General features: G+C 42.9%; 1 protein-coding gene across 24 annotated transcripts in view; it reads left to right on the forward strand.

Annotated features, from left to right (window-relative positions):
• Positions 1 to 27421, forward strand: part of MAP4 (microtubule associated protein 4) — a 149436-nt gene that overhangs the window by 98841 nt on the left and 23174 nt on the right. For 13 of the 24 annotated variants that reach the window (XM_064496581.1, XM_064496580.1, XM_064496582.1 and 10 more), the window contains 4 exons: positions 1578 to 1712; positions 2275 to 3330; positions 4019 to 4141; positions 6165 to 9491. In XM_064496581.1, coding sequence (XP_064352651.1) covers positions 1578 to 1712; positions 2275 to 3330; positions 4019 to 4141; positions 6165 to 9491 — 4641 coding nt within the window. The remainder of the gene's footprint in view (positions 1 to 1577; positions 1713 to 2274; positions 3331 to 4018; positions 4142 to 6164; positions 9492 to 27421) is intronic. The other 11 variants (XM_010997476.3, XM_010997504.3, XM_064496587.1 and 8 more) reach the window with 1 other exon arrangement.

Consider the following 27421-nt stretch of genomic DNA (forward strand, 5'->3'; position numbering starts at 1 on the left):
CGCCTGTTTTTTCAGCTCACTAGCTAGTCAGTCATTTAGTTGCATTGATTTCATTCTTTACAGCATCTTTTTTCTCTTCCTTTATGCTCCCTCTGCTTTACCCCAGTGCAAGCCCCCATCACTTCATACCTAGACCACTTTCGTTGTCTCCTAACAGACTTCCTACTCCCTTTTAAAATTAATTCCAAACATATGTACTGTACTGATCACCCTAAGGTGATCCTTTTTCTGCATTCATTTTCTCATTTTCATGATGAAGACCATAAGACAGCCTAATTTTTTCTCTCTTCAAGTCTATTTTTCTCTGACTTTCCAGATCCTTCTTCTATTGTTTGTTCTAATCCTGTTCCGTCTCTAGTATACAGGATCTGTTTGATCTCATAGTCCCAGAAATGTTCTTGTTCTGTTGATATCTTCATACTTTTCTTTGCTCAGTAGTCTCCATCCTTGAAAGAGACTACTTTCTTCTCTCCTCCTGCTCTCACTTCTCCTCTGAACCTTCTGTAACTATTCTTTTCCTCATGGTGGTTTTTAAACTTCTTTTTCTTGGTAGTTTTTTTTTTTTAATTGCAGTATAGTCAGTTTACAGTGTTGGTCAATTTCTGGTGTACAGCATAATGTTTCAGTCATACATATACATACATATATTCATTTTCATATTTTCCATTAATGGTTGCTACAAGATATTGAATATGGTTTGTTTTGCTGTGCTATACAGTATAAACTTGTGTTTTTAACCTCTTGTAGCATTTAGTCCATACTGTACAGTTTGCATTATTTGATATATGTCTGTCTTGTTTCTCTAGCTAGGTTGTAATAATCTTTTTTTTTCTTTTCTTTTCTTTTTTTAACATTTTTTATTGAATTATAGTCATTTTACAATGTTGTGTCAAATTCCAGTGTAGAGCACAATTTTTCAGTTTTACATGAACGTACATATATTCATTGTCCCATTTTTTTCTCTATGAGCTACCTCAAGACCATGTATATATTTCCCTGTGCTATATAGTATACTCTTGTTTATATGTTCTACATTTTGAAATCCCAGTCTGTCCCTTCCCACCCCCAAGGCTGTAATGATCTTGATGGCAAGGACCATGTGATATTAAATCTCATATGATATTATGCCTGGCAGATGACAGCATAATAATAATACTTTTACATTTGTCTAGTTCTTAGTAATACACAAACCATTTTCACAAAATTGTATTCTAATGTTGGAAAGAGAGGTGGTAATCTCATGGTACAGATGAGGAAATGAAGACTCACAATCCCTTACTATACATTAGGTTCTGTCAGTTGTGATCTTAGAGCTAGAGCTCATCCTTTTGTATTTTGAATTTTTGTAAAACCCTATAGAAGGTGGCCAGTCAGTGTTGACTAATGGCTTGACAGCCTGACAGTTAGCCCAGACCTGAGAATGTCAGTGGTTTTTTTTACTGTGAAACTTTCTTGCTTTGTTTCTCATTGGTCCTTTTGGCCTGTGTCTTTATGGCAATATATAAAGCTGATTTGAAATATTGTATGTCCTTTTCCCCCAGCGTTGACTGAGTTTCAAAAATGTGTTTTAATATTAGGTCTGTTTCCCTGCGACACGTTTGCTCCTGCAGCTGTTGCCCCTGAGGGGTGGTCTGTGGAAGCTCCGAATCCTCCACACTTGGAGTCCCTCATTTCCCTGGATGCCATTACACAACCTCTGCAGCCCACAGCAGGTAAATTATTCGAGTCCCTCCTTATCACTTAATAGCTACAGGTTCAATCATCAGTATAAATCATCAGACATTTTTTAGCTATGTACAGCAGTATAGATAAAAATTTCCAACTATCACAAACGTTTTTAAACTTAAATTACTGATCTCACAACTGAAGGAATTAAATTGTAGTCGAAGTACAACACTTGGGGTTAATGGGCAAAGAAAATCCCTTTGTAATTAGTGCAAATTTAGAACTCTGGGGGGTTTTCTTGATCTCCCACAGATTCCCTTTCTGACACTAATTGTGTACCTGAGTTGTTTGTTTTTTAGACTCGTGGGTTTTTTTCTTTCCCCTATGCCTTTCCTTCTTTACTGTTTGTTCTGCCATCAATTTATTCTGCTAAGTATTGAGACGGTCAAAGAGTAGGCACAAATACATTAACTGGACAACTTCTTAGTTAGATTTACAGTATTATGATCACAAAAGCCACACACTCTTGTGTCTTAAGCAAGTGAGTTTTGAATGAAGAGCTATGAACAGACAGTGATGGATCCTAAACTTTCAACTTATTTTCCTTAGAGCCAGCTGATATAGAAATGACATCAGCAGAAGAGAGGACACCAACAAAAGCACTGGAAGTAATAATGGGACTGAAGGCTTCTGACATGGCACCATCTAGAGAATCAGAGATAGTCCCAGCCAAGGACGTGGCCCCAGCCTCAGAAACAGAGGTGGCATTGACTAAAGACATGGAACCACCAACCAAATCAGATACAGCCCTAGTCAAGGACATGGGAATGGAGGAAGCCCTGGTTAAGGATGTTGTATTGCCCACAGAAACAGAGGTAGCCCCAGCCAAGGACGTAACACTGTTCAAAGAAACAGAGAGGACACCACTTGTAAAAATGGATTTGGCCCCAGCTGATGACGTGGCACCACCCACAGACAGAGAGATGACCCCAGCCAAGGATGTAGCATCACTCTCAGAAATAGGGGTAGCCCTGGCTAAGGATGTTGTGTCATCCACAGAAATAGCCTCAGCCAAGGAGGTAGCCTTGTCCTCAGAAACAGAAGTGGCCCTAGTCAAGGATGTGACTCCAACTCCAGAAACAGAAGTCACCCCAGTCAAGGACATGACTCCACCCCCAGAAATCAAGATGGCCCTGGGCAAGGATGTAGCTCCACCTGAAACAGAGGTGGCCCCAGTCAAGGACATGGTTTCACCTCCAGAAACAGAGATGGCCCTGGGCAAGAATGTGGCTCTGCCCTCAGAAACAGAAAAGGCCCTGGGCAAGGACGTGGTTTCACCTCTGGAAACAGAGATGGCCCCAGGCAAGAATGTGGCTCTGTCCCCAGAAACAGAAATGGCCCTGGGCAAGGATGTGGTTTCACCTCCAGAAACGGAGGTAACCCTGGCTGAGGATGTTGCTCTGCCCCCTGGAACAGAAGTGACCCTGGCCAACAATGTGGCTCCAACCAAGGATGTTGCAGCATCCTCAGAAGCAGAGGTGGCACCGGTTCCAGTCAAGGACATGGAAATTGCACGGGCACAGGAAGAAACAAGTGAGGATTCCCAGCTGGAATCTCTCCAGGTCGAGGGACAGTCAGTTGCACCTACTCTCATGATTTCACCAGGTATGGGCTGGAACTTTCTTGCAGTATTTCTGTCTACCAAGGTATAGTCTCCAGAGGGTAAGGGACAAACATCATGCCAGGTAAAATGAGAGTTGCACTAGTAGTCTGAAGGTCTCATTCCTACTCTCCTAGACAATTCTTTCTTACCTTCACCTTCCTCCAGCCTCCAGCACCTCCATCCTTGTTCTCTGCTTATCTTCCTGTTTTTCTCATAGATAATCAAAGCAATAAAAGAGAACATTCACAAACTTCCTCTTCCTCGTCTAGCTAGCTCCTTGTATCTGGATCCATCCACTCTGCCTCTCTCCTGTTGCTAAGTGTAGACTGTCCCTGCTCCTAGTCATTAAGGGCAGCGTTTTGTCTGCACTAGATCCAGTCTGTCTGGCCTACTGAAGCGTACTGCCCTAGCCATTCTCTCTTTTCCTACTTCTCACCGATTTTTCCCCTTTCCATTGGATCATTTCCAGCAACATACAAAACGTTTGGTTTTTTTTTCTGTCATTAAAAACAAAACCCTCTCAACCCTTCTTCCCTTCCTCTACCAACCAGCACTCTTATTTCTCAAAAGCGCTCATAGGTGCATCCCTCATTCTTCCAAAACTATTCTCATTTCTAATTTCTAGAAGGTGGAGAAATAGCTGAAGTAGTGCCTCTCTGAAACCTGTATGGTTTTTACTGTTACCTTTAGAACCAGTCACAGCCATGGGCCAGAAGTACAGCTTGCCAGTGGATGAGGATTCTATGTTCGAGAAACTAGAGCAAAAGAAACTGTTGAGTAGTCCACCTTCTGAACTTTCTTCAGAGACCTCAGGTAAGTTACAAAAACAAGTGGAGTCTTTGAAGCCACTTAACCTGGAAGAGATGGGGTGATGGTAGAATCCACTCATCCTGGTTATAAGGTGGTCGTCTGCAGGATCGTTTGTGAAGTTGGCCCCCTTCCTTAGACAGATTTTGTCTTGTTTAGGCAGAAAGTCAGCTTGTTACATATTTAAAAATCATCACTATACCAACCTAGGAAATCTAATCTAGCTCAACTGTTCACTCTTCTATCCTGTGTGGTCTGAGGCAGGTTATTTAACCCTCCTGTATCTGTTTATTCAGCTGTGAGGTGAATGCATTGGTCAAATGTTCTGTAACTACTGCTTATAGTGAGTTCCATGGCCCTACAACATCTGCATTGCCTGGGAGCTCATTAGAAAGGCAGGACCTTGGGCTCCACCTCAGGCCTTCCACCAAGATACGCATTTTAACGAGTTCCCCAGAAAATTTTCATATACATTAAACTGCTCTGATATTTTCTAACTTGAAAGTCCACTTAATCAGTGAACTTTCCACATTTTTGATGGTAAGCCAGAAACATGGGCATATGAGTAACAACTTAGTGATTCTCTGCTTACTTTTCTATGACTTTGATCAGAATGTGAACCTGAGGGCAGGAACCAAGACACTTGACTTCATATCTCTAGCACTTTGCATATTGTCTAACACCACATAGGAGCTAAATAAACACAGGATGTTTTAAAATGTTGTTGTAGTGAATCAACACGTCAATAAAGATGTATCAAGTCCTTATTGTGTATAAAATATACCATGATGAGCACAGATATTTAACCTGGGTCCTAGCCCTTGTGTTATCATATTACAGCCTGGATAGTGAGAGATATTCCCAGGCATAAACTCTGAAACCAAAGATTTCTATAATAATTGAATTAAATAGTATAAGAAATGGCATTGAATAGCTGCTGATTAATTGCCAAAATAAATGTTATACATGCTGTGAGTTGTTAAAGCCCAACAATTCTTTGAAAGAAGTAAACATTGTTCTGAGATAATCAATAAAGAGTAGGATTTGGAGGACATTGGAGGGGTAAAGACAAAAACAAAAGTCACATTTATATATTTTAGTATTCTTTGAAGTCATTTATTGGGTCAGACTTGACAAGAACTGTCCTAGACCTGCTCTGAATGAGACTCTTTTTCCAGGATCTTAGATCCATACTGCATTGACTTAAAGGCAGGAGGTTGGACCAGTTGACTTCCTGAAACTTCTCCAAGAGTTTTATTCATTGTTTGTTTTAATTCATTACCCTACTTGGCATTATGTATGTATCTTTGTCTTTTGGGAAGTACTTTTAGCAACAGAACATTGAAATCTAACACATTTGTCTTTCAAAGTAGGAGGCTCTGGTTCTGGAATGTGAATTTCTCTTTGGTCAGAATATTAATTCAGTTTTTTTCTTTTTCTTTTCTTTCTTCCTTTTTTTTCTTTCTTTTTTTAAGTAGCATAATTTTGTCCTTCTGGTCTGCTTCCCAAAATGGATCTGGTTAGTTTAACAAGTAGTAGTGTAATGTTGGTGACAGATCCTTAGAATTATAATTTCTTAGAATAGTAAAATCATAATATTAAGTTCAATTAATTAATCAGTGTCCCCAAAAAGAGATAAGAGCTTACCGTCTTGTTATTCTCTTAGGAATTACATAGCTATTTAAAATAAAAGCAAATATAAATAAGTATCAGATGAGATTTATAGGCAGGAAGTGCTTATTATACAGATTAGAAGATCTCTGTTTGAATTTCTTTTCTCAAGTTTCAAATATTTTGTAAATATGTTTAGTGAAACTTCTTTACCTGAGATGAGGATCTTTGTTAAATATTTGCTAGTCCCAGTTAAGAGTGGAGAAATGTTTCAGAAAAAATGTTTTCCTAAATGAATCAGTATGTGGGTTGGTGAAAATAGACTACTTAAATGAGTCACTAAATGGATTTTTTTTTTTAAAGAAACAATAACAAGGAGTTTTCTGTTTGGAATTTTAGCCAGCTTCATGTATTGCAGGTACCCCTCCCACACAAGCCAAACAAGCGTGCAGACCCAGTGACCGCAGGTCCACTCGGCCCAGGCCTGCCAGGGTCCCTCCTGAGCTGCTGGGAGGCTCTTCGCCACGGAAGACTCTTGATCCTGGGCTGGGCCTCTGCCCTTTGTCTGAGTTGGGTTGGGTTTCTGGTTCATCTTCCTGTAGTGAGCCTGGGAACCAGAGGAAACCTATTCACGGTGGCTTCCTTGAACCCCAGAGGGATTTTGGCAGGGAGGCCTGGGATATATATGAAAGCACACCAATGATGATGAAGAAAAAAAAGAAGAAACCAAAGCAGAAGAGATATTCTCAGCCCCGGGATGGGGGTCCTTGGGATGATGATAATGCAGGCGTGCCTAAAGGTCATCCCTTTGCCACTGACCCACAAAAATCAGGTGTTCTTCCCAGCCAGCCTACCATGGTGGGCACAGAACATGGACTGGTGTCCAGAGAAAACTTGAAAAAGGAATGTGACATTGACTCCAGAACAGCAAAACTGGCAGCTGAGAACTTGTCCTCAGAAAGCATTAGCACTCCTTCATGTCCTTTGCAAGAACTCCTGAAAACTGCAGGGAATTCTCAGCCCAGACTGAGCGTGGCAGCAGAGGTCAAAGGTAACAAGTCAATCCTACAGAGCCAAGATGAGTGCAGACCACAGCCTGCACCGCCCCTCCAGACTCCTGTGGGTAAAAGCCAGGCAGTAGGTCCCCGCAATCTGAAAGGACCCCTGACGGAGGTTTCTGCACACAATGTAGAAATTCCTTTGGAGATCAGACCCAAAGAGGGTTGTTTTCCTCTCTTGGACCAAAAGCCTATGGGTGGAGTATCCACAGAAGCAAAAGAACTGCCTAATTTGATACCCACTTTGACTACAGATAATCCATTAGAAAGCAGTCTAAAAGAAGTAAATGATGAAAATGAAATGACTAAACAGCACAATGACAAACAGAAAGAGTTTTCTGAAGGAGGTGAACAGGTTAAAGAACTAAAAAAGGAAGCTATTCCCAAGCAAAGACACGAGAACAGCATCTTTGCTTCCGAGCAGCTGCAGGACAAGGTGTTAGTTCAGGGTCCAGGGCTAGGGAATGAACCACTAAAGAGAATGGCAGGTGATGTTAAAAGCAGGAAGGGAAGGGGAAGTTCTGCGAAAGTGAGAGCAAGTTCTGGAAAGGAGAGAGCGAGGTCTGAGCTGCCGTTCCTTCCAGACAGCCAGAAGGACAGTGGGGCTGTTCTTGTGCCAGAGGAGCCAGCCCCTAAAGCTGAAAGAATGACGGCTGGGGATAAAAGTGAGGAGCTAGGGCCGGATTTCCCAAAGCAACCAGGGACCCTGGCTGATCTCACTGAGGGGGTGGTGGTGGGGGAGCCTAAGGAGATGACTGACCTGAGGGTGGCAGGCCCTTTGCAGCCGTTGACTCTCTGGGGACATGGGTCAGACGTGGTTCAGACTTCTGTTGCTAGGACAGAAAGGGGAGCCATGGCCACAGGTAGGGGTGTCGGCAACCAGAGCGAGCAGGAAAAGTGTCCTTGGATGGATCATGAGGCAGCTCCCTGGATTTCTGAAAAGCCTAAAAAACGAAGCAGTGACGGCAGAAATAAAAAGTTTAAAAATAATTATTCCACACAGTCCACTAGATTGGAGAGGAAGGAAGAACTCCTCACCCCACCTTTTGTAGGGAAGGATGGAGGGGTCGCTAGCACTCACCATCAGAACAGGCAGGCAGAACTCCCTCTCCCCATCAGTCCTGACCCTTTGTTCTCAGGTACATCAGGTGCACCGGCTGGGGAGGTTGTTGACCGAAAGGGTGGAAAGGCTAAGGCTGATCCTTTTGAGCTTGGGGCTCTTGGCGGGAACAAAACAAATACAATCAAGGATTCTATTACTGAACCAACTACCAAGGTGACAGATTTGAGCTGCCAAGACCAAATCCAGGGAGCAGGACTTGTTCCTTTAGTACTGTCTGAGGAGAATAAGATAGTTGCAGCAAAGGGACACACTGCAGTGGCTGACAAACCAAATGTGAGGAGTAATGATGGAATAAGCAAACAGGTTAAAAATAGTTTCCCCGAGGAACACGTTCTGGAGAATAAGATAGATGCAACAAAAATACTTGTTCCCATGGAAACCATAGGGGACCACAGAATTGAGGGAATGAGCTATGTGGACGAAAATAGAAATATTACATTCACCTGCCCCAGAACACCAGCAGGGTTGATGAATAAGTCAGTCCCTCTAGAGGCTCAGGAATCAGCAGCCTGTGGAAAACTTCCCACTCCTCCTCAAGTAGTAAAGGAAAGTGATTCACTTCCAGACACCTTGGCAGAAAGTAGCCAAGAGACAGCTCCAGCCCAGATTTCCACAGTTGTAGTGGTAGATAATTGCAGCAAAGATGGAGCCACAGAAGAAGAAAGGCCCAAGGCTCCCTCTGCTGTTACACCCTCTACAAGCACGGGAGGGGTTGCCCCAACTTCTACAGCAGCTGAAGAAACAGTTAACAGTCACGGAGGTAACTGTCTTAAGAATAAAAGGGAGCTTGCTGACCCAATGGCAGATGCAGCAGGGGTAGATGGAGGACATGTAAGGGGAGAATCTGAGTCTGTGATGCCCAGTGCTGCGTCTCAGCACTCAGCAGAGAAAATCACAGAGCCGGCAGAGGGGCTCCTTCCTCCTGGAGTGCCAGTAGGAGACCAGAGCCTGGCAGGTGAAGTCAGGGTCCCACAAGCACGTGCAGATAGGAGTAATTTCCCAACATGTCCAGTAAATAAAAGGAAAGAGTCTGAGGAAGGTTCTGCTGCAGTTCCAATTCCTAACTTACTGGGAGACAAAACACAAAAGCCCCCTTTCCGTGAGGACCAAAATGCTAGAGAGAGAGTGTCCAAGGGCCCAGATAGTTTGATTATGGAGGTAGATGGGCCTCCAAAAAGTGAAAAGGCTAAATTGGAAGAAATCAGTCTGGCTTCTGAAATCACAGAATTGGAATCTGTTTCCTTGGCACCACCTGAACTCCAGTCCGATGTCTTCAGTGGCAGAGTTGAAGCAACTCCTTCCAGGGTGGTAGATAAGTTAGTAGTGACTGCTTCCAAGTCTCCTCAAGTGCCAGAACCTAAAGATAAGATCTTGGAGGCACCTGAGAAAATGACAGAAAAATCTGAACCAAAGGCACCGGGAGAAGGAAAGAAGGAAGATAAAGGCAGAATGGCAGAACCGATGAAGGGCTACATGAGACCCACCAAGTCTCGAGGTCTTACTCCACTTTTGCCAAAGTCTACAGTCCAAGAGCGAGAGAGATCCAAGCAACTCAAGTCCAGTGGTATGAACCTGCCATGCGGAAATGTGTGTGCTTGTGGCTTTTGGTCAGTATCAAAAAGGCAAAGAGCTTGTGCTTTGGTTCCATCCAAACTCTAATCATCCTTGTTGGTTTGTTGGCATGAAAACCGTAACTGCTAATTATGTGTTTCCTGCAGCCAAGGCATGCCTTGTGTCCAGTTTGGGAGGCTGGTGACTTGGTTGCATGCCTTTTTACCCAGCACTGAACCTTGACTTTCAGGGGAAGGTGAATTTCAAACAAGAAATTGTTTAGCAGAAAGCCTATGACCATCCACGATAATAATTATTTTTAAGTGTGCCCCCTATGTGTAAAGTTTACAGCCAAAATGTAATCATTATTTTGTATAAGAATTAATAGGAGGAAAGAAGACATTTCACGTCCAGCCGTGTGCATGCTATTTTTTTTTTCCAGTGTATGTATACATTTGTAGCTTGTGTTGGTGGGACCACGTATCCAAGTTGCCTTTGGATTAAATGGAAATAGAAGGCCCCTTATGAGGAAATGGTAGCCTCCAGCCAGAGTGGTAGGCAGACTTCGTGTGTTTCTAGTACTGGGAAATGATCCCTCAGCAGTGCAGCTATGTCTTTACCAGTTTGTTGCTTACAGCTTTGGCCCACAGTTGCATATGGGTTAGAGTTTGGGCATAGCCTGTGTCCATAAAACAGCCTGTAAAACTTGCGATGTAGGATTCCTCATAATTTTGCCCTTTTGGCTCTAATCAGTCTAGTTGAAATGAGATTGAGATGATTCCTTCAAGATTTATAAATGTCAGCCTCCCCTCCCCCACCACCCCCAAAAAAGTGTTTATCTAATCATGGCTTCTTTGAACCTGACCTTCAAAAAATGTTTCCTAGCCTTTGAGGTTTTTCACCACCTGCAAATGATGCTATTTCTTTATCACTGTTTCCCAGCTTGCATGATGCAGCTACTAACTCCAGAAATGAAAAAGCACTGGTTGGCCATAGCGTAGCCAGTTAGACTTTTGGGCTTCATTATGGGATGGTGTCCTGCATGCTGTGGACTTCTTGTTTTGGGTATAGCTTGTGCTGTGCATGAATTTGTACCCAGTAAGGAACGTGTGTGCAGTGTGAATAGAGAATGCTAGAAGTTGTTACTTGAGTAAGACATTCTGAACTTTTCTGTTTTTAATCTTCCTTCTATTAGCTACCCTATTGCAAAGGCAGAAAAAAGATCATATGTAAAGGGCTTTCCAGATTTCATTAAGATGTCCAGCCCTCTATCCAGTTCATTCGTTTTAGCTTCTAGGCCAGTTCTTTAGTTTCAGCTGTGATACAAATGATAACATGTAAATTTTCTGAAACTTAGGCATCTCTTTTAGGTCAGTATTACTGGAGAAATGTTCTGATTCTTGAGGGAGCAAGGCAGATGCTACAGAAATTTTAGATCCTTGAGTGGTTGAGGAAAGGAGTGATAGGTTTTGGACAAAATTTTTTCTCTAAGTTCTATCACACTTTTTCCCTAAGGACAATCTGTACTTTTTTAGTAATTAAATTGTTTAAAATTACTTTTGGAATAGGTTAATACATTCACATGATACAAAGAGATATGCAGTAAAATGTAAGTCTCCCCTCCTCTGTTAACCCTCATCCTTGTTTCCCTCTCCAGAGGCAACCAATGCTAACACTGTCTTACTCGTCCTTCCAGACAGTTTACACATAAGTGATCAATGACATATGTATTTCCTGATTTTATAAAAATGAGAAATATCATGCATAATGATGTGTACCTTGATTTGTAAAATTTAATTATTTTAGAGATCTTTACAAATCAGTACAAAGGAAGGGGCCCTCGTCCTTTTTAATAGCTGTATAGTATTTCATTGTATGGAGATACTCTAATGTGTTATGCCACTTCTTTATTGATGAATGTTTAGGGGTTTTCCTTTTTTCTTTCTTTTTTTCCTATTAGAAACAAGGTGCATAAATTATCCTTGAGTACACAGAATATCAAACTTGCATACATACTCATACAAGTATCTGTATAATAAAAAAGAGCTCTGGAGCAGAATCTGTGGTTTGAAGAATGTGTTTGTAATTTTGATAGATGTTGCCAAATTGTCCCTCACAAGGCCACAGAGATGCACCAGGGCTGCACTCCCACCCTAAGCATGGACCAGTACCTGTTCCTCTGTACTTTCTCCACCAGTGTGACTTTTCTTTTTTGTTATATGTGCCAATCTAATAGATATAAAATTATTTCTTGATGTAAATTTTTTTTGTTTTACTTATTAAATGACTTCCTTTAGTATGAAGTTTATACAAAACATCCTTACTCTGAGTTTATGAAAATATTTAAAATTTTTTACCTTTTGAATCTTTGCTCTATCTAGAATTTGCTTGTTTCTTTCTGTATGTGTGTATGTTTTGTTTATGAAATGTGAGATACAGTTACTTGATTGTCCCACTATATTTGTGTAATCTGTCTCCCTCTGAAATGCCATCTTTTTCATGCTCTAAATTCCTATATTTGTTTGGTCTATTTCTGGACTTTCTTTTCTGATCCATTGGTCTTTCCATTCAGGCTTCAGTAACATAGTGTGGCTTGAGAGTATATTTTAATATCTAATAGGTCTAGCCCCACACCTCACCTTGTTATTCTTTTTCAGAGTTTTCATGATTATTCTTGCTGGTTTATTATTTCAGATAAACTTGGCAATTGGCTCTTAGTTTTTTGGGCAAAAAAATCCAATCAGTCTTTTTCTTGAAATTTCATTAAGTGTATAGGTTACCCTAGGGAGGGTTGTTGTCTGTGTTGAGTTTTTCTATCCAACAGTGTAATAACATACCATGTTCAGTAATACCACATGTTCAAGTTTTTGTGTCTTAGACCCTTGCTGGTATTTTGCTGTTTTCTTCATGCTGATCTTATATATTTCTAATAAGGCTTATTTGAAAGTGTCCAAAATGCAGGTGAATGTGCACGTGCAGAGCTTCAGGCAAGCCCAGGCTCTGAGTCAGGGGACTGAGTGGAATGGGGCGGATCTGGGTTTGTGACAGCGAACTAGGCAGGGTAGCCCCGTATGCCCAGCCACCTTTGGTTCACGTAGGCTCTGATGTTTCATCCATCGCTGGTTCTAGACCTGGCCTTATTAAATTTTATTTGTATTCTTCACTTCGAATCATTCATGTTAACTCTCCTGTGGTCAGACTGTGTTACCCATGGCTTTCAGGGTGTGGACAATAAAGACATTATTAGTGGTGTTAATAAAAATAATAGCAGTTGCCACCTATTGAGTGAATATTAAGTGCCTAGTTGTCTGTAGATAGGTAGGTAGGTACACACACACACACACACAGCACTTTGAAGGGTTCTCTTCATTTTACAAGTGAGAAAACAGAGGCTCTCCATATTCTCCAAGGTCACACAGGTAGTGAAGTGGCAGAGGTAGAATTTGAAACAAATCTTTCTGACTCTTAAGGCCCATGCTTTCTCCATTCTTGCCTCAGAAGAACCTTCCAGAAGTTTTAGGTTCTTAAAAAGATAAAGGTCAATGACTAGTAATGATACTAGTTAAATTTTAACATCTAGGCACTTTTCTGTTAGAAAATGGAGACACATCATGAGGGCATAAGCTGAATCAGAGGCTAGTTTAGGATTAGAATCTAGGTCTTTCAGGTCTGTCCAGTATTTTATCCTCCAGGCAGAGACTCTGATTTATTCATGTGTTCTCCCTAACACCCAGCATAGAGCTTTACTATATGTGATGTCTAATGACATTTTCTGAATTATAAATGAGTTGTCTTCTGCTAGTCTGATCCTCTTTGGAAGCAGGGAGAGTGAATACGCTGCTGAAGTCTATTCTAGCTTAATGTTTCCTCTCCTGTTATTTTTTTCATGCCTAAAGTTTAGGGAAACTTTCGCAGAAGATTTCTTCACATAATTATGCATGTTGTTCTAAGGAGGGAACATTGAGATACTTCAGGAAATCTGAGCTCAGCTGGTTGGAAAAGGGCTTCTTGTGGGACTGTGTGTGGTGCAGGGCAGAGCAGGTTGGAAAGGCTGGTCCCTACTGCAGTCTGCTGTGTGCGATAGCTCCACCATAGTTGCTCCCTGGAAGGAAGCCAGGTAGAGCTGAGAGTGACAGTGCACTTGGCATGTTCTGGGAGTGGCACAGCCACCACGATTCTCCACAGATGGCCCTTCTCTTTGCCGTAGTGGGAGCCTCGTCTCCTTGTTATCTGGCTTCATTTCCTTTTCTTCAGTTCATTTGAGCCTGTCAACTGTCTTTGAACAGCTGGGAATATCAGTTTATGGTGGGAAGTTCTCTTGGTGTGAAACTTGAAGTCATTTATAAACCCCAAATCCTAACAGTTTCAAGGCCCTTGTACGTAAATAAAATATGCTCAGCAGAAAAAATCATTTGTAATCTGCTCTCGCTACAGTCTTCCAACTGGAGAAGTGCCCATTTGGCAATAGTTTTTCTTCAGTGTAGTGCCCTTTGTGAAGTTGCTTCCCATTTACCTCTTATTCTCTGGCTGCTTCTTACTACTTGTATATTAATGACATTTATTGGGAGGTTCTGTATAATCCATAATTAAAAACAGCTACCATTTATTGAAACTGTCTTAAACTCTATGAACCCTCAACAGTGGACTACTATTTGCCTTATTTGAGCCATAGCATATAAATGTTCTTTGAAATGAGTCTAGTAAATACTGGTTATTCTATTTTAAAAGGAGTTTTTTCCCCTCACACTCCCTCAGCCCCTCTCTTTTACCCTCTGGCTGACAGTAGCACTGGATGATTTGGAAAGCAAATGATAAACATCTTAGCTTCAGGCTTCTCGTGTTGCAGATATATTTACTTTTTCTTTCTTTTTTTTTTTTAAGTGGAGGTACTGGAATTGAACCCGGGACCTTGTACATGCTAAACATGCGTTCTACCACTGAGCTATACCCTCCCCATTATGTTTACTTCTTTAAAATAGGAAGTGGACAGTAAAGGGGACTTCTGTTCTTATTTTTACCTGTGACATGAGTAGGTCATCTCAGCTATAAATATATTGAAATTGTCGGTTTTTAAACTGCTTAGCAGAGATGGTAATTTATATAAGTTTAGACAAAAATTTGATTGTCATATAAATGGTATCTCTGGCCCTGCAAATAGTGGACACTCACCATGATTTGGACTTTTTAGTGTTTAGTTCATTCATCCATTCAACATACCAGGCAACAGTGCTCCCACATTCTAGGGATAGATTAAGAAGACACATCCTTTACTCCTCAAGGATTCCAGAGTGGAGATAAACACATAAACTGGTCATTTTACTCTAGTGAGAGAAGTTCTATAATAGAAGTATGAGCTCTATGCTGTAGGAGTACAGAGCAGAAATTAAGTCCTCCTTGGAAAGGAAGAGAAAGCTTCATGGAGGAGGTGATGTTTGGTGGATCTGGAAGTGAGGCTGAGTGTTCGTAGAGCTAATAAGCAGGGTAAAACATTCTAGGGAATAGATTGCATAGAGGTATAGAGAAACACAGGTGCATGGAGTACTTGAGCAGTAGCAAGCATGTGGGTGCAACTAGCGTATACATCAAGTTTGGAGAGCAGGGAAAAACATTTTGCGATGAGACTGGGGAGAAAAGTTAAGCTCATGAAGGGTCGTGGGAGTCGAGGGTGCAGAGGATCTTAGACGTTACCCAGGAGGTAGTTGGGGAGGGGGTGGGCATTAACTTGTTTCCTTGAATGATTCTCTTTTCATCAATAAGTATTTTCATGCTTTAGCATGTCAAATGACAAAAATAATACAATTTAGTCATGAGTTTGATGTTCTGTACTCAAGGAAGAACCATGCATGGATTGGGGGAGTACAGGGGAGAGCAGTGGACCGCTCTTCCCGACGGGTTCTTGGCAAGTGCGAGATTTATGGAGCATTTGAAGCAGCACTGCGGGGAAACAACAGCATGATAGACTAGGAGGCTGTGGGGTTCTGTATAAGGCAGGCAGGACCTGTTTCCTAGGGTGAGGTGAGCTAGCTAAAGCTGAGATGGAGGATTGTGTTTGATGTGTTTTGGGGTTCCTTGACAATGAGGCCTTTCCCCTAAGGGCAGGCTGACTCAGGTTTAGGTCTGTAGGCCAGGCCGCTGGGGTAGCCTCTGTTGTGCGGGTCCTGGTGTATGAATTACCTTTCTCGGGGTCACAAAATCAGATGACTAGCTTCACTTGCTTCATTCTGTCTGTTTACTTCCCAACTTTTGAAAGTTCATCAGGAAGAATCACTGTTTTCTTGAGTCAAGTGCATTAAGAAATGTTTCTAAAATTCAGTAGAATATGGTTTTGAATTTTTTTTGCATACATGTATTTATATATAAACACAATCGTTATTTACTTCCAGTTAAGAAACTAGATTGCAGCTTCATAATCTTTAGTTTTTATTGGTAAAGAGTGTCATCCATCATTGTAATCAGTAGAATTAATTGACTTTCTTTGTAACGATAATTTATTAGAAATTGTTTCCCAGAGATAGTAACAGGGAACATTTGGTCAATCTGGAAAGTAGCTTTGTTGCTTGGTAACTGAAAGAATACAGAGAAACCAGTTGTGAAACGTATCAGAACCAAGGCCCTGAACAGATTGAGTACTAGCTCAAAGCACAAGGCACCCATCTAGATGAGTTTAATGATGGGAGAGATCAGGTCAAATGACATAAGTCTGTGAAAGGAATCCATCCATCCTTCTCTGAGCAGAGCTTTTTTGAGAGCCTACGTAATGTGGATCAGGCACTGTGCTGGGCATCTGTGTAGCGAGATAGACAGGTCGTATTCCTGCTTTCTAGGAGCTTCTAGGAAAGACATGTGAGGAAAAGATTGTGGTGTAGCTTCCAGATCCTAAGAAGAGGTAGAGCAGGATAGTTCTGTGAAAACAATAAGGATTAGCTTGGGAGTTGGGGGTCCAGGAGACTTGACAGAGGTGGAGACATTTGTGTGAGTTCTGAATGAGTAGGAGCAGAACCTAGAGGTGAGGAGTTCTAAAGGCAGCTGAGTCTAGAATTTCAGTCTTCTGGTTCTGAAGTACGTTTCTTTTTACCTAGCATGCTCAACCTTTTAAGACTTTAAGACTTTAAGTTCCTCATCCACCAACTTGATAAAATGTCACAGGGACTGGGGAGAGTTGAATTCCTTGATGCAGCTGTCTCCTGTGGGTGAATGTGGATTCCTAGGGGAGATTATGTTTGTAATTCTGAATGGGACTAGGGCACCAACAGGGCCATCCTCAGATTTTACTAATTATTCCATACTAGGTTTTTCTCATTGTTTGCCATCCAGGTAGCAGTCACCTCATGTGCAGAGAAATAAACCCTTAATTCTTATTGAATATGACCTCTTGGCTTGGTATGCGTTGCAAAGCAAGAGTGTAACCAAACTATTAGCCACTCTGGTCCCTCCCCTCTGTAAAAGCCTCTGGGATTCCACCTTTTCTTAGTGAGGCAGGAAGCTCAGGGTGCTGAAGCCCTGTAATAAGACAGTAACATAAATCTAAGTTCTCTTGAGAATGGAAAATAGTAAGAGAACATTGCTGAGAAATAGGTCACTCACACCTTCCTCATTCTTTGCATAATTAAAACAAGACCATGATTAATTTATAAGGTAAACCCTTAAACTAAATGCATTGCCTCTTTTTCTCCTTTATTTCAAACTTACTTTTGGTTTCCAAACGCACATCAACCAGTGCACACATGCACACACTGTGTATTAACTTGGAAGTTTGAGTTGGTCACAGATAAATTACAATGGCAAATTAAAGCTTGAAGCACTTTTTATTCACCAGGCAAAACAAAAGAAACATTAAAATGGAGAAGCATCTCTTGACTAAGATTAATTTTTCCTCAGTGGTATGGGAAGACCAGTAGTCAGAGACCAGCATTTTCTATGTGGGTTTTCCGTTAACTCACCACTTGATCTTGGACAACCCATTTCCTTTCCTTCCCTCTGTGTCCCATTTGCTCTTCTGTAAAATGAGAAGATTAAGTTAGAAGAGCTCCAGCATTCTGATTTTGTCTGTGACATATACTTCAGTGTCTTCATAGTACTATTTTTATGGAGTAACCCTTGTCCTAAAAGACACTTGGAGAATGAGATATAATTTTCTTTAGGCAGTTTCTCAGATTTTGCGAATTAGCTTCTTTTTTTCTCTTGTCTGTTACTGAAATTGGGGTTTGTGTGGTGTTTCTGGTAGTCGGTGGTTTGTTCTGTTTTGTTTTTGTCTACGTTCTTTCCATGCAGTAATTCTCCAGTCCAGGGACTTATGCTTTATTGTTTCACATCAAATTCCCTACTGGGAGTGGTAAAACCTACTTCATGCATAAAGATATTTTCTTAGGTGTGTGGGTTTTGTTTTTGTTTTTGTTTTTCTCCCCAAAGCCAGCATCAGTGGGTATATTCTGTGTGCTGGCTACCTTGTTAAATAATCTTTAGATGTATGACCTCACACCTGTAGGAAGAGTGGATTCGGTGGGTGTCCCCATATTATGCCCTACGTTCTGATGTGGTACTCAGACCCTGGGTGACACCAAGCTGATGTGCTTGCCTGAACGTCTAGCTGACACGTGTTTTGGGCTTCCTGTCTCAGCTTATACTTCTTAGCCACTGACCCACCAGTTGCCTCCTCCAACTCGTCAACTCCTGAGCGTTGTAGCTCCAAGGCCTCTGCTTGGGGCGGCAGCCAGGTGCCAACCTATCATTATCTTCCTTCAGGCTGACCACACTTCTGATCCATAGTATGAATTATGGTGTGGAATGTGTGTTCCTTTGAGACTGGCCAGCTTCTCCTGTTCCTGCCCTTGACTCACATTTTGCAGTATGTGTTTTATGGATAGAATCGTTGAGAATAGGATATGTGGGATTTGAAGGTAAGGGGGAATTGAAATTCTAGTTGTTGCCTCAGCCTTTTTTTTTTAATTAAAGTATAGTTGATTTATAATATTGTGTTATTTTCAGGTGTACCGTGATTTGGGGTTTTTGTTTTTGTTTTTGCTTTTGCTTTGTTTTGGCTTTTTTGGTACCAATAAGGAGGGTCTGGGTAAGCTGGCTAGAACTAAAAACATTTGATTCTTGGGAACCAGTGTCCGTGCTTGTTCTTCGCTGGGGCTCTTTTTTGCCCCTTCCGAGTATGAGGGCCAACTCGGACTGTGGCTTTCTTCAGACGCTGCTCCATCCCCCAGTGCCTCGGCCAGCGGGCAGCGCCCTCACATGGGGAGATGGCGGGTGGAGCAGTTTCTGAGCATACTGGCCCTGGAGCCCCATGTCGAAATCACACTGTGAACTGGACACAGCAGCTGACCCGTAATTCCTGGGATGCATTCCAGTCTTTTTACTGAGATGTAACAGTGTTAAAACCATGAAACTAGAAAGCGCCTTAAAAAGTCCCCATATGTTATAGAGATGAGGGAACTGAAGCTATGAGCAGTTAAGTGTATTGTTCAGAATTGTAACTGTTAAGTGGCACAGAGAGATTTTAAAATCTGGTCTTCCGAGCTGAATTTTTTTCCCCACAAAACAAAAATAGAAAATTATAAGTGTGTGTATATGTGTTTGGGAGGAAGTGGCTGGTTTCTGAGTGGGTGGGGTTGCTGAGGCATACCTGATTTCTAAGGTATTTTCAAAAATTTTGCCTCAGGCATGTTTGGACTGCATTGCAACAGTACACTCCCCCTCAGACTTTCATAACATTCATCATATATGTTGTACATACTTAATTATATTGGTCGGTTATAATATATATATTTTTAAAGGAAAGCCAGAATTTGACCATATTTTATCACCAAGCCTTTCTGTACCCAAGACTCTCTTCTTACTTTTTCCATTGCTAATTAGAATCATGACCTTCCTGGCACCACCTTCATTTTTCTTTTCATTATACATCTCACTTTCTTTTCCTTAGTGAGATCTTTGCTGTAGAGTAAGGTGACCCTAGTTCCTTGCCAGTGAACCCTTATTGCGCTTTGACATATACTGCTGCTGAGCTCCTTAGGGTCAGAAGGAAGGAGAGGTGTGTATGAGTTCAGTTTATGTTCAAGACGGGTTAAATTCACATTTTTTTCAGCATTACAGCACTGCCATTCCTGACCTTGAACATAGGTCTGTGTTTGGTACTGAAGTTAATGCAAGAAGCATAAAAGGTTGGTTCCTTTACTCTAGTTGGGGATGTAAGTAAATTTCATGCATAGTGTGAATAATAGAGAAGGTGAATATTTGGAGACAGAAGCTCCAGTTAAGGAAGCTTTCTTGGGCTGGACCTTGGTAGTCTCTTCACATTGGATAGACCAAAGATAAAACAATCTTAACTTGCCCTTTTTTCCCTAAAAGCATTATTTTAAACCTGTAATCAGATCATTGCAATTGATGGCAGATGGCTTTTTAAAAACTAAACTAACCTTTTTTTCATCTTGGAAGAAGACATCTTGTGTATTCTTGATAGAATATTTCAGAATATTCTGTATTGGTACAGGATAGTCAGCCAACAAAAAAATCAGCTTTGCTCAAGGCAGAGTTAACCTATCCTTTCAGTTGACTTTTTTGAGAATTTTCTCTTATGGATCCATCATTCCTGAATGTAGTTTGTAAACTCAGGGCAGTAAAGGGCCATGCTGAATTAAATGGGGCAGTGGGCTCTGGCGGTCGGAACCCCGAGCCACAGATTGCCAGGGGCCCTGAGTCCCAGAGGTCAGAGGAAGATGAGCTGCCCTAGTGTGTTCCCATGGCAACTGAATGATCTGTAGGCTGGAAAGATCAGGGCTGGTGCAGGAGGGAGAGACCCAGCTTGTCCAAGGAACCAAAAGGGAGCAGGGGCAGGAGTGAAAGCAGGAGGGATACGTTGTCACACAAGCATCTTAGGAGTGGGATACATCTTCCCAAAGCGCTGATCAGTGAAATCTTTAAATTAACCACTTAATAAACTCTTTCACAATGCAGAGCTACAAACGGAGCTCACTGGGCTTTGGGGACTCACTCAAGTCAGTTTTCAAGTGAATTTGATAAGTTGTTATGACAGCGAACCTACTCTTCTGTGAGAAATGAATGTCTTCAATTTTGATATTACATTAAGTGTTCCTTTTAAGTGAAATTTTTAGCATTTTTCTGGAATCATCATTCTTTGTAAGGGTTGTAGCTGAGGATTTGCAAATGAGTCTTATTTTTAAAACAGTTTTTTGAGTGGGTAACTGTGGAAGCGTGGGCATAGTATCAGATAAGTGAATGTGTAGATATGTATATTATCTATATCAGCGAAAGTCTGGATAATTACTATCTATGGTACCCAGATTAGCACCGTCCTGTGTTTTAAATTGCAGATCTTAACAGAGCTAGTTAACAGAAAATGACGTTTTCAGTTTAAAAGTGGCATTTGTGCAGAAAGGAGCGAGTTCCTTCCTTTCTCTTTTTTCTCATTTGTCCCTTCTTTCTTTCTTCATTCCTGTCATACTAGTAAATACATTTAGCACCCAACTGCTTGAGGAGAGAGGAGTGTTGGGGGAAAGACGGTTTTGTCATGAGCGGGAATGCTGGGGACTTGGTGTGATGTCACTGCCAGCTCTGTGTGATCGGAGGTGGTGTTAGAGCTCCGGGAGCGAGAGGGGGAGAGCAGTGGAAGAGACAATGTCGCTCTCACACGAGCAGCCAGCCTCTCGCGCTGCGGCTCACAGCCAGCTCTGCCCAGGCAAGCCTGCCGAGTGCCGGGAGGACCCCACAAAAGGAATGAGTCAAGCTGGGTTTGAGTGGCAGAGGACAGAGGGCAAACTGAATGAAATCGGGCTGCATGTCAGCATGGATGGGCAGCTAAAAGATGGGCTTGTGAAGACTGCCAGCTTCCTGGAGCAGAATAAGCTCTGCTTCTTTGAGGGGAAGCTAGACAAAGAGCTCGGCGTTGAAGCACAGGACAAGGGGTGTCAAGCCACCTCAGGTCACCTTGAGAGCAGGTGTGTGATTGCAGCCACCTGCCATCCCTCGGAGGGGAACTCAGTTCACCAGAAGACGGCCGAGGGCCAGCTGGGACCCGGAGAGGGGCCAGACAAGGACAAAGCCTCTCCAGTTCCTGGGACAGTGGCGGGGAAGAACGCACCAGAGACCAGTAGCCATGCAGATCTGGATTTCCCTGGGGCTGCTGACATCCCCGCCCAGTATGTTAAGGAGCAGGAAACCAGTGTTTGGAACCCCAACTTCCATCCAGTGGCAGTGGCTCAGGGCCCTCAGCCCTCAAGGGATACAACTCCAGCAAAGGACAGCTGCCTCCCCTCTGGCTGCCGGGTGACAGGGTTGGTGAGTGATGATGCTGGGCAGCCCATCGCGGTGGCCCGGCCAGCCCCTGCCGTTGAGCTTTCACCCACTGCCATCCCACCAATCACCATGGTCGAGTTCACCCCGGAATGTTTGAGTGCCAGCTCTCACATCAGAGACTGGGGTAAGGAGTCGGAGAAATTAAGTTCTCCCAAGGAGGGGGCTTTGCTTGACCAAGCTCCCCAGCAGAAGAAGTCCATGCGCCGGGCCCTGTCCGAGTGTGCTCACCTCTCAGTCCCCCCACCTATCAACCTTGCAGATAAGTATCCTGAACTCCCTGCCCGAGAAGAGCTTGCTCCTGGCCTGCTGCCTCTCCCCAGTGGCCCAATGCCGAGCCCCACACCCAAAAAACCGGGGGCTTCTGCCGTGAGACGCTCCATGACGGTGGCTGAGGAACAGACAGCTGGCCCCGCGTTGAGCCCTGGGGAACTGCCCATTCTGTCTACTAAAGAGATACCTCCTTTCAGCTACGAGGAACCAGTGGCCAAGAAGAGAGAAGAACTGACCCACTTCAGCAACAGCAGCAGCAGCAGCAGCTCTGGGAAGAAGGAACTGGGCACTGCTGGGTTATATCTCCATGGTAAGCTGGAGCAGATTCCTGAAGTAAGCAGCAAGGAAAAAGGACAAGAAGATACTAGTGACACAAGAAGAGATTCTTGCTCCCAGGTCTGCCAGGGAGGTGAGAAACAGCCAGGCCAGACAGTTCTGGCAGGGAAGAAAGAAATCGAGGTCACTGTAACCCCAAGCGCTCCCTTACTCCTGTGTGAAGAGACCCCACGTGATGGTATGTTTCTAAATTTTGCCTCCACGGGGAACAGGCAGACAGCAAGGAAGGAACCAGAGTGACAGATTACCGGCAGGAGTGTCAGGCGGCTGGGCTCATTCCTGCTGGAGTCTGTGACTGCCCGGGGAAAGCTTCATTCCCTACATCGGAGGGGCGGGGGGAGTGAGGCGAGGGAGTGAACAGAGTGAGTCTAGCTGGGTCAGCCTGCTCGGCTGCCGGCAGCGTGACAGATGGTGTGGACTGAGGGTGTGGGCCGATTGCTGTCAGAGAGTGGTGGACGTAAGACGGAGAGCTCCTTACTTGACCTCAAGTCACCCTACCCACCCCATTCCCCATCCTTCCACCCCTCACCTTCCTTTTGGTTTGAACCAGATGATTCCTGAGTCCTGGATCATCCAATCACAACTGATTGATTTCCTTGCTTGAAAATCTGTCACTGTGTGGGTTCACAATGGGTTTATCAGCACTAACCTCCTCTCACTAAGTAGCACGGTCTGGGTGCAAGCTCTGTTTTCCGTTGCGCTTTTGGGAACATTTTACTTTTGTTCCAGCTGAAAAAGAGCCTTTTAAAGCTGGCTATTTAATATTCTTTTCCTGTTCATCATGTTTGACCCAATCTGCTTCTAGTTTTCTCTCTGTGTATGCGTGTTGGGAGAATTTGTGAGGAGAAGGGGAAGAAAGGGAAGGAGGAGAGAGGAGGGACTTGCACTCACTGGACAGCTGAATGTTGTGGTGGTCTTTGAGGTCGCCCCTGTGTCTGTTTTCCTGGCCCTTTCTTCTCTTCCCCACCCCCGGCCCCCGTGGGTCTTATTGTTGGTGGTCTACAAAAGCTTGTTTTCCTGAGTCCAGTTTGAGCCCAGAGGACCATGATTCTCAAGCCGGTTAAATGGTCTAAAACATGGGCTTTGTTTATTTAAAAAAAAAAACACTTTTCCTCAGAACCGTTTTTTTTTTTTTTTAATGTTTCTACCTCTCAGTACATTTTTATAAAATTTTTTAACTCATTGTTTTTTTAAATTAGAAGTGTTTTCTAAGGGAAGGGTAAGTGGGAAAGGACCCTTGAGACTGACAGCTTTTTTGTTTGTTTGTTTTTAAATGGAGATGGGCCAAGAAGCTTCCTCTTTCCTCTCTGATTTCTTATGACTCCAAGATGACAAGCTCCCGGGTGTTCCATGCTGCTTGCTTCTAGCTGTGGCAGAACTGTCAGGTCCTCACGGGTAGGATTGTGTCATCTTTTTATTGATCCCCAGGTGCCCAGTTCAGTGCCATAAGCCTTCTAGGTGGTAATGAGTGAAGCGTTCTGTTTATTTCAGAACGAGTTTATTCTGGTTCATCCTAACAAATTTATGCTGGTAGGAAAAAATGTCAAGTGACTGACAAACCTCACTGATCATTTTATTTAATAAATGTTTGAATGCTAACTGCTAAACTCTATGTAGATCAGACTCTATAAAGATTCATTATTACGTTCCTGCCATGTGCCAGTCACTGCCTAGGCACTGGTATTGTCCTTATCCTCCAGCAACTTGTGATTTAGTTGAGGTGGCCTGGGGTGAGGGGGTGAGAGGGTTGTGAGTCATGGAAACTTTGGAGGAGGTGGCCTCGGAAACCTAGGACACCTCACAATATGGAGGGAAAGCCTTCCAGCAAAGGTATGAAGTGCAGACAGCTCACATTAGGTGAAAGAACACTGACAGTGACGAGTATCTGTGATGCACTCTCTTCAGAATTATTTAATTTCAAAGAAAGGAAACACACTCACATTTATAAAACTGAACTCAGATTTATAAAAAGGTATTTATTGTCAGGGAATCCAACTGCAGGAAGTGTAGCCAGGCTACAGCTACAATATGTCTCTGTCAGGCTCTCTGCTTCACCCTGAACATGTGCTACATTCCCTTGCCTTCTGGACACTATTCTTTGCCATCTCTTTTTGCTTCCTTTGTGATGCTGGTCTGCACAGGATGTTGGGTTGTCATGGTTTGGGTTCTGTGCCCTACTTTATGCTACCTTATATCTAAGGAACTGAAAGCTACTTGACTACAGTTTTCATGTTTTCTTTCTTTAGAGAAAGAGTGAGTGAATATATCTTACTCGTTCAGCTTGGTCCAGTCACTTGTGTGCCAGGTACCAAAGCCGCCTTTACCACTCATAGCCATTTTGACCTGCCCACTTCATCTGGGGCTCCTCTGGAGAAGGATGTGGGTTGAGAAAACATGCCAAAGCCATTTGTATATCTGTGGCGAGAAATAATGGGAAACAAATCTAGAAAGCTGTTTGAAAGCCAAGCTTCATATATCCCTTAAGATGTTTAAACCTTACTCCCATGCTTAGAAAACGGTCTGACTGTCTATGACAATAAATAAAGTGGCCCAAAGTTGGCTTTGAGAAGACTCACCTGTTTTCAGTAGATAAGGTAAACGGGAAGACAGAGGAGCGAAGGGAAAAAAATCCCAAGATGACAGTTGGATTCGGGCAGTAGTAAAAGGTAAACTGCCAAGGACATGCTCAGGAAAAGTGTAACAGAGGCAAAATCAATGGGACTTGAAAACTGGGTGTGGAAGGTGAGGTGGGGGGTGGGCAGGAGGGGTCAAAGGTGATGCTGTGACTTTGAGCCTGAGTTTTCTAGCAAGTAATGGTACAAATAATGGAAAGATCCAGCAGGGAGCAGTTATGTCCTATGATTTGGACATTGTTTTGGGAAACTACAGGGGCCTTTGGGTAGTGGTCTCTTAACAATTGTCTGGTATAAATCTGGAGGCAAAGGAGGAGGGTCATGTTGAGAAGCACTATCTGGAAGGGAGACGAGTTTCTGCTTATGCGAAGGTCAGGTGTTTTGCACTGGGTGACATTTACTTGTACAGGTTGACATGCTGCAGATGTATATCACAGGCAGTGAGACTCTTGTGTTCACGTTGTTTGCTGAAAAATCCTGTGCTTATTGAAAAATGTTCATGGTGGTGTGGGGCCTGTGGCAAGAAGTCACACATTTAAGATAGTCTTTCAGCTGGCTTTAGAACAAAGGCATTACCAGGACATTCCATCATGGGGTTGTTTGTCTTTTTCTTCATATCTTTAAAAAGGAAAAAAAGTCTATTTTTGACTAAAAATACATACAGTTTCAAACATCAAAAAGTACAAAATGCTAAGAAAATCTCCCACCGAGAAGATGACATTGGTTCCCTTTTTCCTGCTCCTCTCTTACAAATACAGCTGAATACTCTGGAAGAAAATGCAAAGGATAATTATAAAGGGGATCTGAAAGGTGGAAGGGAGAGGGCAGGCTGGGTAGGGACCTGAGGACTTGAAGAAGGACAGCACAGTGTGTTCCCTGGCTTTCTTTTTATTCTCCGATTTGCCCCGGTCTGGGCACTGGAGAGTGTCTACAACCTGGAATCGCCAGCAAGCCTAGATTAAAGAAGAAGTAAAGGCACAAAGAAAGAAAGGAAGAAAAGCCTACTCCCTTTTGCCAGAAGACCAGGAAAGGGAAAGCCTTACTTCCCTACCCATAGGGATTGAGCAGCAGTGGTAGCCTCGGTTCTCCTGCAGGTACAGTGTCAGCAGAGCTCATCAGGGCCTTCCTGTTGTCCACTCCATACCTGGTTGCAGGCCTGACCCACCCGCACTGCAGGGACACTCATCCCCTGTCCCCACCACGTGACAGCATCAGCAGCACCTGTGTACCTGATGTCTTCCAGGCTTCTGTCCAGCAGCAGAGGGGATGGAGGTAGGTTTCCTCCTATACGCTTTCCTCCAGTAGCAGAAGACCAGATAGGTGCTTTCTGCTCCCAGCAGCATCAGCAGAGATCAAGCAGGAAATCTGTTTGGCCATTGAACAGGCCAGGAGAAACCCCGCATCCCGTGGCCCAGCATCACTCAGCCCCCAGCCAGTGAAACGACCTTGCCTCAGGAAGTGCCTTCAGCTCTTGCAGGCAGTGCCAGCAGTGACTTAGTGACAGCCTTGTGGAGCCAGAAGAACACAGCAGGGCGGAATTTTATTACAAAGGCCCTGGGAATTAAATTGTTACTGACACTACAGCCAGCACCTGCACACTAAATTTAAACAGGGATTACCTGCTAACATACAAAAAGAATTTTGAAACGGACATCATAATTGCTTCATTAGGCAATTATGAATTCTCTTGAAACAAATAGAAAACTAGCAAATCTCAGCAAAGAAATAGAAGTTATAAAACAGTACAGCTGGAAGTTAGAGATAGGAAAAATACAATAATCAGAACTCAAAAAATGTGTCTGATGGGCTTAGTATAGACTAGAGGCGTCAGAGAATATAGTCAGTGAACTTGAGGACAAATCAGTAGAATTTATTCAGTCTGAACAACAGAGAAAAAAGTAAACTGGGGAAAAAAAATACAGCTCCTCAGAGACTTCTGGGACAATAACAAAAGATCGAATGTTTGTGTTGTTGGAATTCCAGGAAATGAGCAAGAGTGGGAGGCTGAACAACTATTTGAAGAAGTAATGACTGAAAACTTACCAAATTTGTAAGAAGACATAAACCTACAGATTCAAGAAACTGAACTGCAAACAGGACAATGCAAAGAAATCTATGCCACGACCTATCATATTGAACTTTTGTAAACTAAAGACTAAATTAAAGAAGAAAAATCTGAAAAACAACCAGAGTTAAATGATGCATTATCTATTGGGGAACAGCAATTTAGATGACAGTATGATTCTTATCAGAAACCATGGAGGGCACAAGAAAATGGCATGACACTTTTCAAGTGCTAAAAGAACAGTCAACTGCAAATTTTGTGACATTCTTAAAGGAAAACTAAGAGAATTTGTTGCTAGGAGATGTATCCTTATAGAATGGC

This window comes from Camelus dromedarius, chromosome 17 (assembly GCF_036321535.1).
Source record: "Camelus dromedarius isolate mCamDro1 chromosome 17, mCamDro1.pat, whole genome shotgun sequence".
In the NCBI taxonomy this organism is placed as follows: Eukaryota; Metazoa; Chordata; class Mammalia; order Artiodactyla; family Camelidae; genus Camelus; species Camelus dromedarius.